Below are 15,507 nucleotides of genomic sequence, written 5' to 3' on the forward strand. Positions count from 1 at the left end.
CGCCTAGAGGCAGCAGTGCCACCGTTCCACCCTCCTCAACGCATTATTAACCACATTCTCGACCTGCCCTGTCGCATTAAAGAATTTGTGTACATATATCCCAGATCCCTCGGATCCTACTCCCCCTTCAGAACTATATCCTTTATTTAATCCTCTATTTATGGGTGTCATGGTAGCACAGTGGTTAGTACTGTTGCTTCAGAGCGGGGGGGGCGGGGGCGGGAGGGGGGGGGGCGGGGGAGGGGGGGGCACACAGTGACTCCCGTCCCCGGCAGCTGCCGAATTCTCCAGCACCGGGGTTTTGGCGGGGGCGGGAATCGCGCCGTGCCAGTCGGTGGCCGCTGGCAGCTGCCCCCCCGCGATCTCCGGCCCATGATGGGCCGAGCGGCCGCCCATTTTAAGCCGGTCCCGCTGGTGTAAATTAGATCTGCCACTTACCGGCGGGACCTGGCTCTGCGGGCGGCCTCCGGGGTCCTCGGGGGGATCTGGCCCCGGAGGTTACCCCCACGGTGGCCTGGCCCACGATCGGGGCCCACCAATCCGCGGGTGGGCCTGTGTCATGGGGGCACTCTTTACCACTGCACCGGCTGCTGTGTACCTCCGCCATGGCCGGTGAAGAGACAAACCCCCCTGCGCATGCGCTGGGATGATGCCAGCACATGCTGGTGCTCCCGTGCATGTGCCAACTCGTGCCAGCCGGCAGAGGCTCTTTGGCGCCGGTTGGTGCAGCGCCAACCCCGCCAGCACCAGCCTAGCCCCTGAAGGTGCGGAATCCGCACCTTCCGGGCGGCTCTACACCGGAGTGGTTCACGCCACTCCTCGGTGCCGCCTGCACCGCCGGGTAGGGGAGAATCGCGCCCGTGCTGTTTGGTGAATTGGACATTCTGAATTATTCCTCTGTGTATGTGAACAGGTGCTGGAATGTGGCGACTCGGGGATTTTTCCAATAACTTCATTGCAGTGTTAATGTAAGCCTACTTCGACAATAATGTGTATTCTTCTTTCTAATATTGCCTCTCCTTGTTCTTCCTTCCAAATTGAATCACTTCATACTTCTCCACATTAAACGTCACCTCATTTTATTTAATATTGCTCCCACGAAGCACCTTGGGGGCATTTTGTAACATTTAAGGCTCTGTAAGTTGTTGTTTTTCATTATTGTTGATATTCTTTTCAGCGACCACTGTACAGTCCTTGTAGTGGCAGAATCCCATCTTCACACTGAGGAATACGCGCCATCGGGTTGTGTAGCACTACAAACGTGCTAAACAGAGTGGATTCAGAACAAATCACGCAACTCAAAACTGGGCATCCATTGGGCACTCTGGCCCATCAACAACACCGGAATTTGTATTCCACGAATGGCCCAACATATCCCCTGCTCTAGCATTACCATTAATGCAGGAGGCTAAATCTGGTTCAACAAAGCATACAGGAGCAACACCAGGCCAACTTAAAAATGAGATGCGAACCAGAAGCTACAACAGAGGACTGCATGGATGATAAACAGGGCCGGTAGCACGCCATAGTGCTTCAAATCACCAGTGCTTCAAATCAAAGTTGCATTGTCCTGTCCCACATCCATTCGTGAATGGGCAATTAAACAACTAACTGAAGCAGGAGGCTTCGCAAACATCACTGTTCCCAATGATGGGTCGTCCAGCTGATCATTACATAAAGACAAGGCTGAAGCGTGTGCAGCCATTTGCGACCAGGGGTACAGAATGGTTGGTTTACCTCAGCCCCCATCTGCTCTCCCCAACATTTCAGATTGTGATCTTCAGTTTGATTTATGCCACATGATATCAAAGAACAGATTCGTGCGGTGGATACAGCAAAGGCTTGAAATGACAATGCCCTGGCTGTACTGCTAAAGCTTTGTGCTCCAGAGGTAGTTTACATCTAGCCAAACTTATTCAGTACAGTTACAACTCTGGCACCTACTGGGCAGATTTGCCTAGGGTAGGTCCTTCCTACAAAATGCAGGTCAAAGTTCAAACCCTTTCAGTCTACTTTCAATCATCAGCAAAGAGACAGAAGAGGTTATTGACAATGTTATCAAGTGGCACTTACTCAGCAATAACCTACTCTGTCTGGGTCACTCAGCTCCAGACCTCTTACAGCCTGGGCCCAAATATGGACAAACAAGCTGAATGCTGGAGGTGAAGTGAGACTGACTGTCCTTGACATCAAGTCTGAGCATGGCATCGAGGAACCCTGGAAAAACTGAAGTCAATGGGAACCATGGGAAAAGCTCAGCCCAGGACATTGACTTATGCTGGGTAGAACATGCTGAAACTCCCCTGTTGGAGTCACACCGAGCACAAAGGAAGATGGTTGTGGCTGTTGGAGGCCAATCATCTCAGCCGAGATCATCTTTGTAGGAGTTCCTCAGGATAGTGTCCTCGGAGGCGGCATGTGGCGCAGTGGATAGCACTGGGACTGCGGTGCTGAGGACCCAGGTTCGAATCCCGGCCCTGGGTCACTGTCCGTGTGGAGTTTGCACATTCTCCCCAGGTCTGCGTGGGTTTCACCCAAAGATGTGCAGGTTAGGTGGATTGGCCACGCTAAATTGCCGCTTAATTGAAAAAAAAAGTATTGGGTACTCTAAATTTATTTTTTTTAAAAGGAGAGTGTCCTCGACCCAATCATTTCCAGATGCTTCATCAATGACCTTCCCTCCTTGGGCGGCACAGTGGGGCAGTGGTTCGCACTGCTGCCTCACGGAGCTGAGGACCCGGGTTCGATCCCGGCTCCGGGTCACTGTTGGTGTGGAGTTTGCGCATTCTCCCCATGTCTGTATGGGTCTCACCCCCCACAACCCAAAGATGTGCAGGCTAGGTGGATTGGCCCGGCTAAATTCAATAAAAACTAATTGGGTACTCTAAATTTCTTTTTTTCAATGACCTTCCCTCCATCATCTGGTCAGAAGTGAAGATGTTCAGTCATAATTGCAGTTTTCAATATCATTCTCAACTTCTTAGATGCCACAGCAGACTATGCCCGCAATCAGCAAGACCTGATGTGGCCTGGCCTGAGAAGTGGCAAGTAACATTTGCGTCACACAAGTGCCAGACCATGTCTATCTCCAACAAGAGACAATCTAACCATGATGCTCAATGTCATTACCGTCATTGTCTCATCAACCAACAAGAATAGGTTTGAAACTATGGGCGGGATTCTCCGTCGACGGGATTCTCCTGTCCGCCGGTAGCACACCCACGTCTGCGGGTTCCCCGAGGTGGCCACAATGGGAAACCACATTGACCGGCTGTGGGAACAGAGAATTCCATTGCTGGTGGGGGAGCGCCGTGCTGGAAAACGCAGCTGGTGGATAGAGAATCCCGCCTTATGTATTTTGACTCCTCAAATTCTGTCCACCATCTGCAAGGCGCAAGCAGGGCCGGCTCAAGGCACCGGCAACTCGGGCAGTCGCCCGGGGCGCCATGTGCTAGGGGGCACCAGAGACTCGGATCCCGCGCATGCGCAGTTGGGCCGGCGCCAACCAGCGCATGCGCGGTGGCCGCCCTCCCCCAGCGCGGCCCCCCCCCGGTCTGCCCCCACCCCCCCGCTCGGTCCTCTCCCCCGCCCACGCCCCTCAGTCCCCCCCGCCCCCCTCGGATCCGCCCCCCCCGCCCCCCCCTCGGGTCCGCCCCCCCCTTCGGGTCCGCCCCCCCCGCCCCCCCCTCGGGTCCGCCCCCCCTTCGGGTCCGCCCCCCCCCCTCGGGTCCGCCCCCCCCTCAGGTCCGCCCCCCCCCTCGGGTCCGCCCCCCCCTCGGGTCCGCCCCCCCCGGCCCCGCCCTGCCCCCTCGGCCCCGCCCCCCTCGGCCCCGCCCCCCAAGGGCGCCGAAGTTCATCTTGCCCGGGGCGCCAGCAACCCTAGGGCCGGCGCTGGGCGCAAGTTGTGTTCTAGAAACCCTCCACTTGCTTCAATCAGTGCAGATCCAACAACACTCCAGCACCTCAACACCATCCAGGAGAAGGCAGCTTAACCAACACCCCATCCATCACCTTAAACATACACTCCTCCGGCCCGTACACAGCGTACTATCTACAAGACACACTCCAGCATTGCACCAAGATTTTTTCAACAGCACCATCCAAACCACAACCACTACCACTAGAGGGAAAAGGTGGCAGTTGCATTGAAATACCACCACCTACACGTTCTCTTGCAAGTCACACATCATCCTGGCTTGAAACTATTTTGCCGCTCTGTCACCATCACTGGGTCAAAATCCTGGAATTCTCTGCCTAACAACGTCTTCGCCACATGAACTGCAACGGCTCAAGAAGGTGGTTCCCCACCATCTTCCCAAGGACAATTCCGGATGGGCAATCTCAACCAGTGATGTCCCACATCCCATGAATGAATTACTTGACAGAACAGCTTTTAGTGGTGAAGCTTCGCTCCATGTTACAAAGCATCGACAAGCTAATTACGTGCATTTCAATTTTAGCCGTAACAGAATTTACACTTTGAATGTGGAACACCATTCTTTCTTTCAGGCCGATCAGCATCACCCACAACTGTAGGAAAATACTGAATGCACATCAAAGCTAATAAAGCTCACATTGTCTCAACGCCTTTACAAATGGATTATGGAGCGGAAAACTGTTTGGTCTCTTACAATAGGAATTTTATGAAGCACAGTGTGACTGGCTGGAAATGTATTTTACTCGCCTGACGTTTAATTACTGAAATGCTATTTATCAATGTACTGGAAGCAGGTTGCCCAAGAACAAAGTGTACTTATGATCAAAAGTGGAGATGCGTTACAATTAAATAAAAACAAAAGGAAACATGCTATTCACATTTAATGAAGAAAGTCCTTCATCACTCCATGGGAAATGTATTACGATGCCCTTTGGCGTAGCAGTAAATGACTAATCGAACAATAGTCACAAAACAAATATAGATTTCAATATTTCGACAATAGACTGATTGTTTCGTCCCTTAAGCAATGTGGTGCTTAACAAACAGTAAAGTACAACAAACAAACTTTACTCCTGGAAATTTAGATTTCTGACAAATCCGTAAGATTGAGTGGTTAAATTAGGATGACAAGGCTAAATTCCTCTGTGCCCCCGTGTTAATGTGCACACTAATTCTGTGACCGCTGGTGCCAAAAAATGAAATGAAATGAAATGAAAATCGCTTATTGTCATGAGTAGACTTCAATGAAGTTACTGTGAAAAGCCCCTAGTCGCCACATTCCGGCGCCTGTCCGGGGAGGCTGTTATGGGAATCGAACCGTGCTGCTGGCTGGCTTGGTCTGCTTTCAAAGCCAGCAATTTAGCCCAGTGTGCTAAACAGCCAAGGGGACAAGCCAACAGGCTATAAACAGCCAACAGGACAAGGGGCAGCAGGAACAACACCACCTTCAAAGTCACCCTAACTAACAGCACTGTCGGAGCACCATCACCGTAAGGTGAATAATGGTTCAAGAAGGACTGACTAACATTATCTTCTCAAGGGAAACTCGGAATGGGTGATAAATGTGAACTTTTGTCAACTTCACAAACACACCATGAATGAATTGAAAAGCTGATTCTCCAATACAACCTCCCTCGAGTGCAACTCCCCCACATGTGTCGTGCACTTGGGCGGGTTACAACTGAGATTCTTCGAGACGGTACAATTTATATTGTAAACGCTTAGGTGCTCAGGTCAGCACATGAGTAAGAGGGAGTCCAACATTTAGCACGTTTACAATACAACAGTGACTGCGACGCTTCAAAACTACTCCCTCAGCTTTGGGACACACGGGTTAAGAAAGGTGCAGCAGAATTGCAAATCTTTCTTTTGTCAACATTCAACCTGCTTTCAGCTCTGACTCCAGTCCCCCCCGACAATACCAGCAACTCAACCGGGGAGCGGGAAGGAAGCCTGATCCTAGATTGGAAGAAACAATTTTGGAACTGGCCACAGCATCTGACTGTTACTATTGCCGGTTCCGCAATCCTGTTCATCGTCCAGCACTCTGAAATTACTCACAAACCAATAACAATTTCCAAATATCATTAACTCATCCGAGAGGTTAGAAAAAAAAACCCCGTTGGGAGAAAAAACAATTTCCTCGATTAGAAGGTTTAATAAACGTAAATAGTAACTCTCAGCACCTCAAAGGGGAACAAAAAGGGTGGCTGCCACTTTTGGCAGAGTTTCCTCATCAGAACTGGTGAAAGTTCCCTCACAAACATTAACCCATTTAGACGCTTCTATTCCGGAAAGCCAGTTGGTGAAGGATGAAACTGGACCCAATCTTTCTGCAGCCTTAAATTTATTCACAGATTGAAACGTCGCAAGCATATATCTCCAAACACAACCACACCACTGTTTCAATACATGCTGTACTCAAGCAAAACCCCAGTGAATGCCCATCACACGCATGCAGTGAAATCCAATTAATATACAACTGACGTGGACCTTCAACGTTCCTGCTTTTATTTCAGATCTGAAGGACAGTACAATGCTGCAGTCCCTCAATGCAGCACGGGAATGTCAGCCAAGTTTCTCGAGTGGGGCTTGAACCCACAGACTCAGAGCAGGAGTGCTACCAATTAAGCCACTTCGGAGAGGCAATTCTTAAGATGATTGAATGTCTTGTCACTGATGGTGAAGTGTACTCTAACCTCAGTGGAATGAGGGTGCGAGCTTAGATATAAATCTGGATTGCAGCACTATTGTGGAGCAGGGGGAATGATATCCGAGACACGGTGTGGGACTGGTTCCAATCTTGCCAATTCATTGCCGGAGAGTTCCTGCTCTGACATGACTTGATGTCAGACTGGTGGCAGGGCAACAGGGAGACAGTTTTGAAGCATTAATATAAACTTGGGAGATTCTGACAAAACAGAGCAGAAGTGAGCTTGCACTCCCCCTTCTTGGCTGCATCTTCGTACATTATACAAATATAGGCCTGAAAATTCCAAGCCATGAATTGCATCAGATTTGCTCCAATGAGTCTGGAGTTGTGCGCAGAGGGGTAGTGCAGTGTTAAATCATGGGTAACCTCATTTACACACCCACCTCACTTGCATTACTGGTGTGAATGAAAGAAATTCAGGGCAACATCTTTGTTTAACAATGGGCGGGAACTTTTGGTCGTTCCCGCTGGCGGGATCACCTGGTTCCGCTGCCGGTGAGCCCTCACGCAGATTCCCCGGCGGCAGAGCATGTGACAACGGAAAACCCCGTTGACAGCTGCAGGGCCGGAAAATCCAGCCGCCGGCCAATGGCGAGGTGCCTCCACTGTCGCATAACACATGGGCGGCACCGTGGCGCAGTGGTTAGCACTGCCGCCTCACAGCTCCAGGGTCCCGAGTTCGATTCCGGCCTCGGGTCGCGGTCTTTTTTTTAAAAAACGCATTTTATTCAAACTTGTATCGAAGTAGGTTACAGCAGATAAACACCCCGGGAAACATTCCTCCCAACAATCAGTTTGTACAGATTTTCCTCCTTTTCCACCCCCCCTGCCCCCCCCTCCCCCCCCCCCCACAACGAACAGCCCATCAAACACGGTCAAAACCATCCCCTACCTTTTCTCAAACTCCCCTGCTGAACCCCTTAACTCATACTTTATCTTCTCTAACCGCAGGAAGTTGTACAGGTCACCCAACCATGCTGCTACCCCCGGTGGCGATGCCGACCGCCACTCCAGCAAAATCCGTCACCGTGCAATCAGAGGGGCGAAGGCCAAGACATCGGCCTTCCTCCTCTCCATGAGCTCCGGCTTCTCTGAAACCCCAAATATCCCCACCAAAGGGTCCGGGTCCACCTCCTCCTCCACTATCCTGGCTAAGACCGCGAACACTCCCACCCAGAATCTTCCCAATTTTTCACAACCCCAAAACATGTGCACATGATTCGCAGGCCCCCGCCCACACCTCATCTGCTACCCCCTGAAAGAACCCACACATTCTCGCCCAAGTCATATGCACCCTGTGCACCACCTTGAACTGTATCAGGCTCAACCTTGCATAAGAGGATGTCCCGCTTACCCTTCGCAGTGCCTCACTCCATACTCCCCAACTGATCACCATTCCCAACTCCGCTTCCTATTTCTCCTTGATCTTCACCACCCCGCTCTCCCCCCTGCTCCCCCAGCCACTTATATATATCCCCAATTCTTCCCTTCCCTTCCACATCAGGAAGCAGCAGTCGCTCCAGCAGGATGTATCCCAGACCTTTCGTGCAAAGTCCCTAACCTGTAGATACCTGAACTCACTACCCCTCGGCAGTTTTACCCTGTCCCTTAGCTCCTCCAGACTGGCGAACCCTTCCTCCAAATACAAATCCTTCACCTTGACCAGCCCCACTTCCCTCCACCTCCTGCATACACTATCCACACACCCCCCCCCCCCCCCACCCCCCTCCCCCCGGCTCAAACCCATGATTTTCGCACAGCGGCGTTAGCACCGACATCTCTTCCACCCTAAAATGCCTCCTCAGCTGATTCCATATCTTCACCGTGGACTGTACCACTGGGCTCCCTGAATACCTACTCGGAGCCATTAGCAATGCTGCCGTCACCATAGCCCTCAAACTAGACCCCTTACAAGATTCCTCCTCCATCCTAACCCACTCTACCCCTTCTACTTCCCACCACCACCGCACCTTGTCTACATTCGCCGCCCAATAATAATGAAGCAAGTTTGGCAACGCCAACCCCCCCTGCTGCCTCTGCCTCTGTAGCAGGGTCCTCCCCACCCTCAGCACCTTCCCCGCCCATACAAAGTCAGAGATGATGGTGTCCACTTTCCGAAAAAAGGCCTTTGTTATAAAGATCAGGAGAGCCTGAAAGATCAACAAGAGCCTCGGGAGATTATTAATTTTCACCACTTGGACCCTCCCCGCCAACGTTAAGTGCAATGTCTCCCACCTATTAAGATCCTCCCTGGCCTCCTCCACCAGCTTCGTTAAGTTCCACTTATGGAGCCCCGTCCATTCCCTCACTACCTGAATCCCCAAGTACCTAAACCTATCCCTCGCTACCGTAAATGGCATCTCCCCTAAATTAGCCCGCTGTGCGAGCTCATTCACCGGGAATACCTCGCTTTTCCCTACATTCAGCTTGTATCCCGAGAACCCTCCAAACCTCCCCAACAGGCCCATAATCCTTCCCATATCTTCAACTGATCCAAAACATACAGCTGGAGGTCATCGGCATAGAGCAACACCTGATGCTCCCTCTGACCCTCATTATCCCCTGCCACTCTGCCGACCCCCTGAGAGCCATTGCCAATGGCTCTATGGCCAGCGCAAACAGCAGCGGCGACAGCGGGCACCCCTGCCTCGTACCCCTGTGTAAGTCAAAACTTTGTGAGCTCATATCATTCGTCCTCACCCTCGCTCTTGGCGCCACATACAGCAACCGCACCCATGCCACAAATCTCGGCCCAAACCCAAACCTTCCCAAAACTTCGAACAAGTACCGCCACTCCACCCGATCAAATGCTTTCTCTGTGCCCATGGACACCAACATCTCCGGTACCAGAGCTCTCGACGGATTCATCACCACATTCAACAGCCGTCTTATATTACTCGCGAACTGCCTGCCCTTCACGAAGCCTGTTTGATCTTCTGCAACCACCCCCCCCCCGGGCCACAATCCTCCATCCTCCCCACCAACAACTTAGCCAATACTTTTGCATCCATGTTCAATAGTGATATGGCTCTATACGACCCACATTCCACCGGATCCTTCCATTTTTTTGGGATTAGTGTGATTACTGCCTGTTTCATCATCTCCAACAACTTCCCCTTCTCCAGTGCTTCATTAAACACCCCCAACACCCCCAAGATGTGGTGCCAGGTCCGCCGCCAATTCCTTATATAATTCTGCCAGGTACCCATCTGGCCAAGGGGCCTTCCCTGACTTCATACCCCTGATACTATCCAGCACCTATCTCAGCCCCAGGGCCTCCTCCAACGCCTGCCTCTTTCCTTCCTCCACCTGGGGAAATTCCAGCTCGTCCAGAAACCACCCCATGTCCCCCTCCTCTCCTCCTGGGTCTGCCTCATAAAGTCCCTGGTAATACTCTCTAAATGCATCATTTATCGTCCCTGGCTCAGACACCACATCCCCAGCTCCAGTCCGGATCTTCAATATTTCCCTGGATGCAGCCTGCCTCCGCAGCTGGTGCGCCAGCATGCGGCTCGCCTTCTCCCCATACTCGTTTTGCACCCCTCTTGCCCTATGCAGTTGCCCGACCGCCCTCCCCGTTGTCAGCCTGTCAATTTGCCCCTGCAACTTTTTCCTCCTCACCAATCCCTCCACTGTGGGCATCCTCGAATGTTCCCTGTCCACCTCCACTATCTCGCTCACTAGACGGTCATGTTCTGCCGTCCTTTCCTTATTCGCACAAACCGTAAATGAGATCATTTCTCCCCGGACCACTGCCTTCAGTGCTTCCCACAAAATGCCCGCCAACACCTCCCCATTCTGATTGAACTCCACATAATCCCTAATCGCCGACCGCACCTTATCACAAAAACCTCCATCCCGAGTCAAACCTCCACCCCGGCCTCTGCTCTCATCCCATACTAAACCGAATATCCATTTGGTGGAGTGCATGGATCGAGATAACTATCCCGGTATACCCTGCCCCCTCCACCCCAACCAAAATCTCCCGACTCACTACAAAGTAATCAATCTGCGAATATACCTTATAGACGTGTGATAAGAAGGAATACTCCCTTCCCCCTGGGTTCTGAAAGCGCCATGGATCCACCATACCCATCCTCTCCATAAACCCCCCCCCCCCTCCCCCCCCAGCTCCCTTGCCATTCGTACCCTACCCATCAACCTGGGGCTCGATCAATCCACCCTCGGCTCCAGGACACAGTTAAAACCTCCTCCCATGATCAACTGGTACATGGCAAAATCCGGGATTGCTGCCAGCAGCCCCCTCATAGAACCCACATCATCCCAATTTGGGGCATACACATTTACCAACACTACTGGTGCCCCTTCCATTACCCCACTCACAATCACATATCTCCCACCTGGATGCCTCACCTCCTTCACACTCACAAATCCCATTTTTTTGATCATTAAAATCGCCACACCCCTCGATTTCGAATAAACCCCGAGTGAAAAACCTGCCCGACCCATCCCTTCCTTAACCTAACCTGGTCCTTCACACGGAGTTGTGTCTTCTGCAAAAAGACCACCCCTCGCTTTCAAGCTCCTGAGGTGCACGAACACCCGCGACCTTTTAACCGGCCCATTCAGCCCCCGGAGGTTCCACGTTACCAACCTTACCGGAGGCTTGCGCCTCCAATCCCCTCTACCATCTGTCATCTTCCCCACTTAACTCCTGCCCCTTTAATTCCACTCTGTACCTAGCCGATCCCAGATGGCCCCTTTCTTTGCCCTTGACCATGTCATCTCTCACCCCCTGCCGCGTCGCAGAAACCCCTCCCCCCCCGCTGTTCCCCTTCTTCCCCCCCCCCCCCCCCCCCCACTTCCCCTTTCCCCTCTTCCTCCGGCCACCCCTCTTGGCCTTATCTGTGACCCCTGCACCTCCAAACACCTCTCCATCCGCTCCAAAGTACTCTTCAGGGGTGCCACAGCTTCTGCAATGGCTTTTGCATGATCCTCACACATTTCCTTCCTCTGTTTATGGAATTCCTCCTTGATAAAAGTCATCAGTTCCTGTATCTTACAGCTTGCCCCTCTCCTGCCTGCATGCTGGAAGAGGCTGTTGCTGCAGCACCAGATTGTTTCAACTTTCCAGCCAAACCTCTCACTATTTTCTGCCGGGTCTGGCGATCAGGAGACATACCACTCCAGGGGTAAACTACTCCTCTAACATTCACCTACGCCTTTTCATCAAAATTGCATCCGGGTCTGTGAGAAAAGAGCCCTTTTCTGTCACTTTAAGCAGGAACAGCCCTGTATGTGACCACTCACTCCATGGTCACAACCCGAAGTCCCCTTGGGTTACTGTCTGTGTGGAGTTCGCACGTCCTTCCCACGTCTGCGTGGGTTTCCTCCGGGTGCTCCGGTTTCCTCCCACGATCCAAAGCTGTGCAGGTTAGGTGGATTGGCCGTGATACATTGCCCCTTAGTGTCCAAAAGGTTAGGTGGGGTTACAGGGATGGGGGGGTGTGGGCGTGGGCTTAAATAGGGTGCTCTTTCAAGGGACGGTGTAGACACAGTAAGCCAAAGGGCCTCCTTCTGCATTGTAAATTCCATGATTCTATGTCACGGGGGACAGTAAATCTCACCTCACATCTAAATTAGGTACACAATCCGTCAGCAGGTAGGTTACGAAGTCAGCGCACGTTTGCGAGCCAGAAAAACCGTTTTATCATGGGGAAGCCTTAAAATAGGACAGATTTCGGTGTTCAGGGTTTGAATGGGTGAAGGAGGCTGTTGGAACACATCCATCAAAATAGCTCAAAACATAACAGGGTGTCACTAGCGGTAAAATAGATTCAAGGGGCCAAGTGGCCGATTCCTGCTCCTAATTCGTAAGGTCTGAAAAATAAAGGAATGGCTTGGTCTGTGGACATTCCACAATAATGGAACAAGATGGGCTAACTCTGCTGCCTCACAGCGCCATGGACCAGGATTCAATTTCAGCCTTGGGGGACTGTCTGTATGGAGTTTGCATGTTCTCCCCCATGACTGCGTGGGCTTCCTCCGGGTGCTCCTCTTTCCTCCCACGGTCCAAAGATGTGCAGGTTAGGTGGATTGGCCATGTCCAAAACGTTAGGTGGGGTAATGGGGAGAATGTGGGGGTGTCTTTCGGAGGATTGGTGAAAATCCGATGGGCAGAGTGGCCTCCTTCTGCACTATCGGGATTATATGATATGATACAAACATAATGGCTTCTGAGTCACAAAGTTCTGGGTGCAAGTCCCACTCTGGGGCTTTAGCACAAATATTAAGACTGCCAGCCCAGCGCAGTACTGAGGGAGTGCTGCACCATCTTCCCAATGAGACATTAAACTGAGGGTTCCTCTGAGGCCTCCTCAGGTGGGTGTAAAGGATCGCTTGGCAGAGGAGCAGGGGAGTTATCCTCAGTATCCGGATCAATATTTATCCCCTCAATCAACATCGCAAAAAAACTGATCATCTGGTCATTATCACGTTGCTGTGTGTGGAATCTCGCTCTCCACAAATTAGCTACTGTGTTCCCTACATTACAACAGTGTCTATACTTCAATAAGTACTTCACTGACTGGAAAGCATTTTGCGATGTCTGTGATGCTGGTTTGCCTTTTTGAAGAAAAGGTTGCGATGGTCACATTTTGTGACATAATTGGTTCCAAACTATTCCATTTCCGGCAGAGCAAGACAAGGTATGGTTCCTGCACTATCCTGGAAGCAATGGGAACCAGCTGCTAGCTGTCCCATCTTCACATAATGACAACAATCCAAGTCAAACTGTTCTTCCTACCAAGAAACTCCATGGCGGAAAGTGACTGGGATTGCTCCTTACCTCATCACTTGATCCATTTTCCACCCGGAATCTTCCTGCTCTCTGTATGGCTCCGTCCGCATCACTGGAAATAAGCTGCAAACAGGGGGGGGAGGGAAACAAAACCTTAATTTTAATGGTTATTGCAGATATTTGGCAAAATGGGAAACACATACTTCAAAAAGGTTTGCAAAACTGCCCCACACAAAATAGCATTTCGTTTCCATCTTGTCAACTCTCTTGTTTGCATTTTCTTTTAACTCTCAAGTGGGGTCAGAATTACTCACATAAATCAAAAACAAGGTGGATGTGAGGTGGAGGTACACATATCAGTGGGGGAAGGTGATCCGGACATTGTGGGGCGGGGGAAATTGCACCTCGGGGGGGAGTGAGGAGTTGGACATTAGGAGGGTGGGGAGTTGTGTATCGGGGGAGTGGAGAGTTGGACATTGGGAGGTCCTGGATCGGAGGTTATGGGCCATTGTATTCTCACTTTGAAGTTGACTGCTCTGCACAAATTGACGACTCTAGATCAGTTGCATCATAAAAAAAGTTAATTCCCTTCAGGCTAAGTGTTCAGGAATTTTGAGCTACATTGCAGGAACTGCACTTGTTTTATTTCAAAGGCTTTATATTCTTTTTTTAAATAAAGACACAGTGAAATGTTGGCACAGCAAGAATAATACTTAGAAGCAGCCATCCCACAAAGCCCTTGTGCAACACTGTGGCACAGAGCACAGAGCATTAAAGAAACAAATGTAACCATGAAGGAAAATGTTGCCTTCTCCAAGTTCCCACTGCCTCTTGAAATAAACCACTGCCTCTTTTGTTCTTTCACATGATTAATTTAACGGCAGATACAGGACTGTAACATTAAAACACGTCAATCATCTAAATGCTGTGTGAATCAGAATGACTGAGGAAATATCAGCATGTGTAGGTTAAAAGTGAATGGTTCATAACACACTCAAACAACTATGGGAAACAGAAGCAATCGGTCAGAACTGAGGGACAAGTTATTAAAGTAAAATAAATACTGGATCAAGTCAATTTCTTAGTTGTACTGGAGGTGCTATGTGAGTTGGGTCATTTTAGTGGTTAGCACTGTTACTTCACAGCGCCAGGGTCCCAGATTCGATTCCCGGCTTGGGTCAATGTCTGTGCGGAGTCTGTACGTTCTCCCCGTGTCTGCATGTGTTTCCTCCAGGTGCTCCATTTTCCTCCTACACATCCCGAAAGACGAGCTTGTTAGGTGAATTGGACATTCTGAATTCTCCCTCAGTGTACCCGAACAGGCGCTGGAGTGTAGCGACTAGAGGCTTTTCACAGTAACTTCAATGCAGTGTCAATGTAAGCCTACTTGTGACAATAATAAAGAATATTATTCATTATTATTATTTTTGTCCCCCACTGTGATCCTTGGCGTGTAGAAATGTGAAGTATCCGCAACTCTAATTAAACCGCCCTTTCAAATCTTGAATACACACACACCTGTGCATGCACATACACAAGCATACATACACGCTTGTACACACGCACAGATATTTCTAACGCAAATCAAACGCAGAGATGTGCGCACGCTAATTAAAGGGAACAATTAAAGTTGGGAGAAAAATAAATCCTCCAAGTTCTCAAAGGCTTTCCCTTTTTACCACAAACTATGTACAATAAAGGCTGTGCATGGCTGCAATCTGTTCAACCTTCAGTGGCGCACTTTGAGTGGCATTAATCAGAGAGGGGGCAGCTCTCTTGGTGGCCTTGCAAACATTTATGCCTCAATGAACAGCCCCAGGAACACGTTATCTGGTCATTTATCTTACTTTTATATGCTGAGGCCCTGTTGTGCAAAATTGGCCGCTGTGTTTTTGTCCATTGTAACACTGACTACATTTCATTGGTTTTGAAGCACTGTCTTCCGACATTGCGAAAGGCACTATGTAGATATAAGTTCTTTCTGGTTTATCCTGGAAAGCCAGTTTGTGAAAGATAGCACTGGAGTCAATCTTTATTCAGTCTCACATTTATTTGCAGAGCGCAACATTACAAGCATATACCTCCTAACTCAATGAC

At 50.3% G+C, this 15,507-nt stretch overlaps 1 protein-coding gene across 6 annotated transcripts in view; it reads right to left on the reverse strand.

Annotated features, from left to right (window-relative positions):
* garnl3 (GTPase activating Rap/RanGAP domain like 3) overlaps positions 1–15,507 on the reverse strand; it is a 569,928-nt gene that overhangs the window by 338,014 nt on the left and 216,407 nt on the right. For 5 of the 6 annotated variants that reach the window (XM_038781606.1, XM_038781607.1, XM_038781605.1 and 2 more), the window contains exon 3: positions 13,459–13,533. The exons of the other annotated variant lie outside the window; for it this stretch is intronic. In XM_038781606.1, the coding sequence (XP_038637534.1) occupies positions 13,459–13,533 (75 nt within the window). The remainder of the gene's footprint in view (positions 1–13,458; positions 13,534–15,507) is intronic. 6 annotated transcript variants of the gene reach the window in all.

This window comes from Scyliorhinus canicula, chromosome 21 (assembly GCF_902713615.1).
Source record: "Scyliorhinus canicula chromosome 21, sScyCan1.1, whole genome shotgun sequence".
In the NCBI taxonomy this organism is placed as follows: domain Eukaryota; kingdom Metazoa; phylum Chordata; class Chondrichthyes; order Carcharhiniformes; family Scyliorhinidae; genus Scyliorhinus; species Scyliorhinus canicula.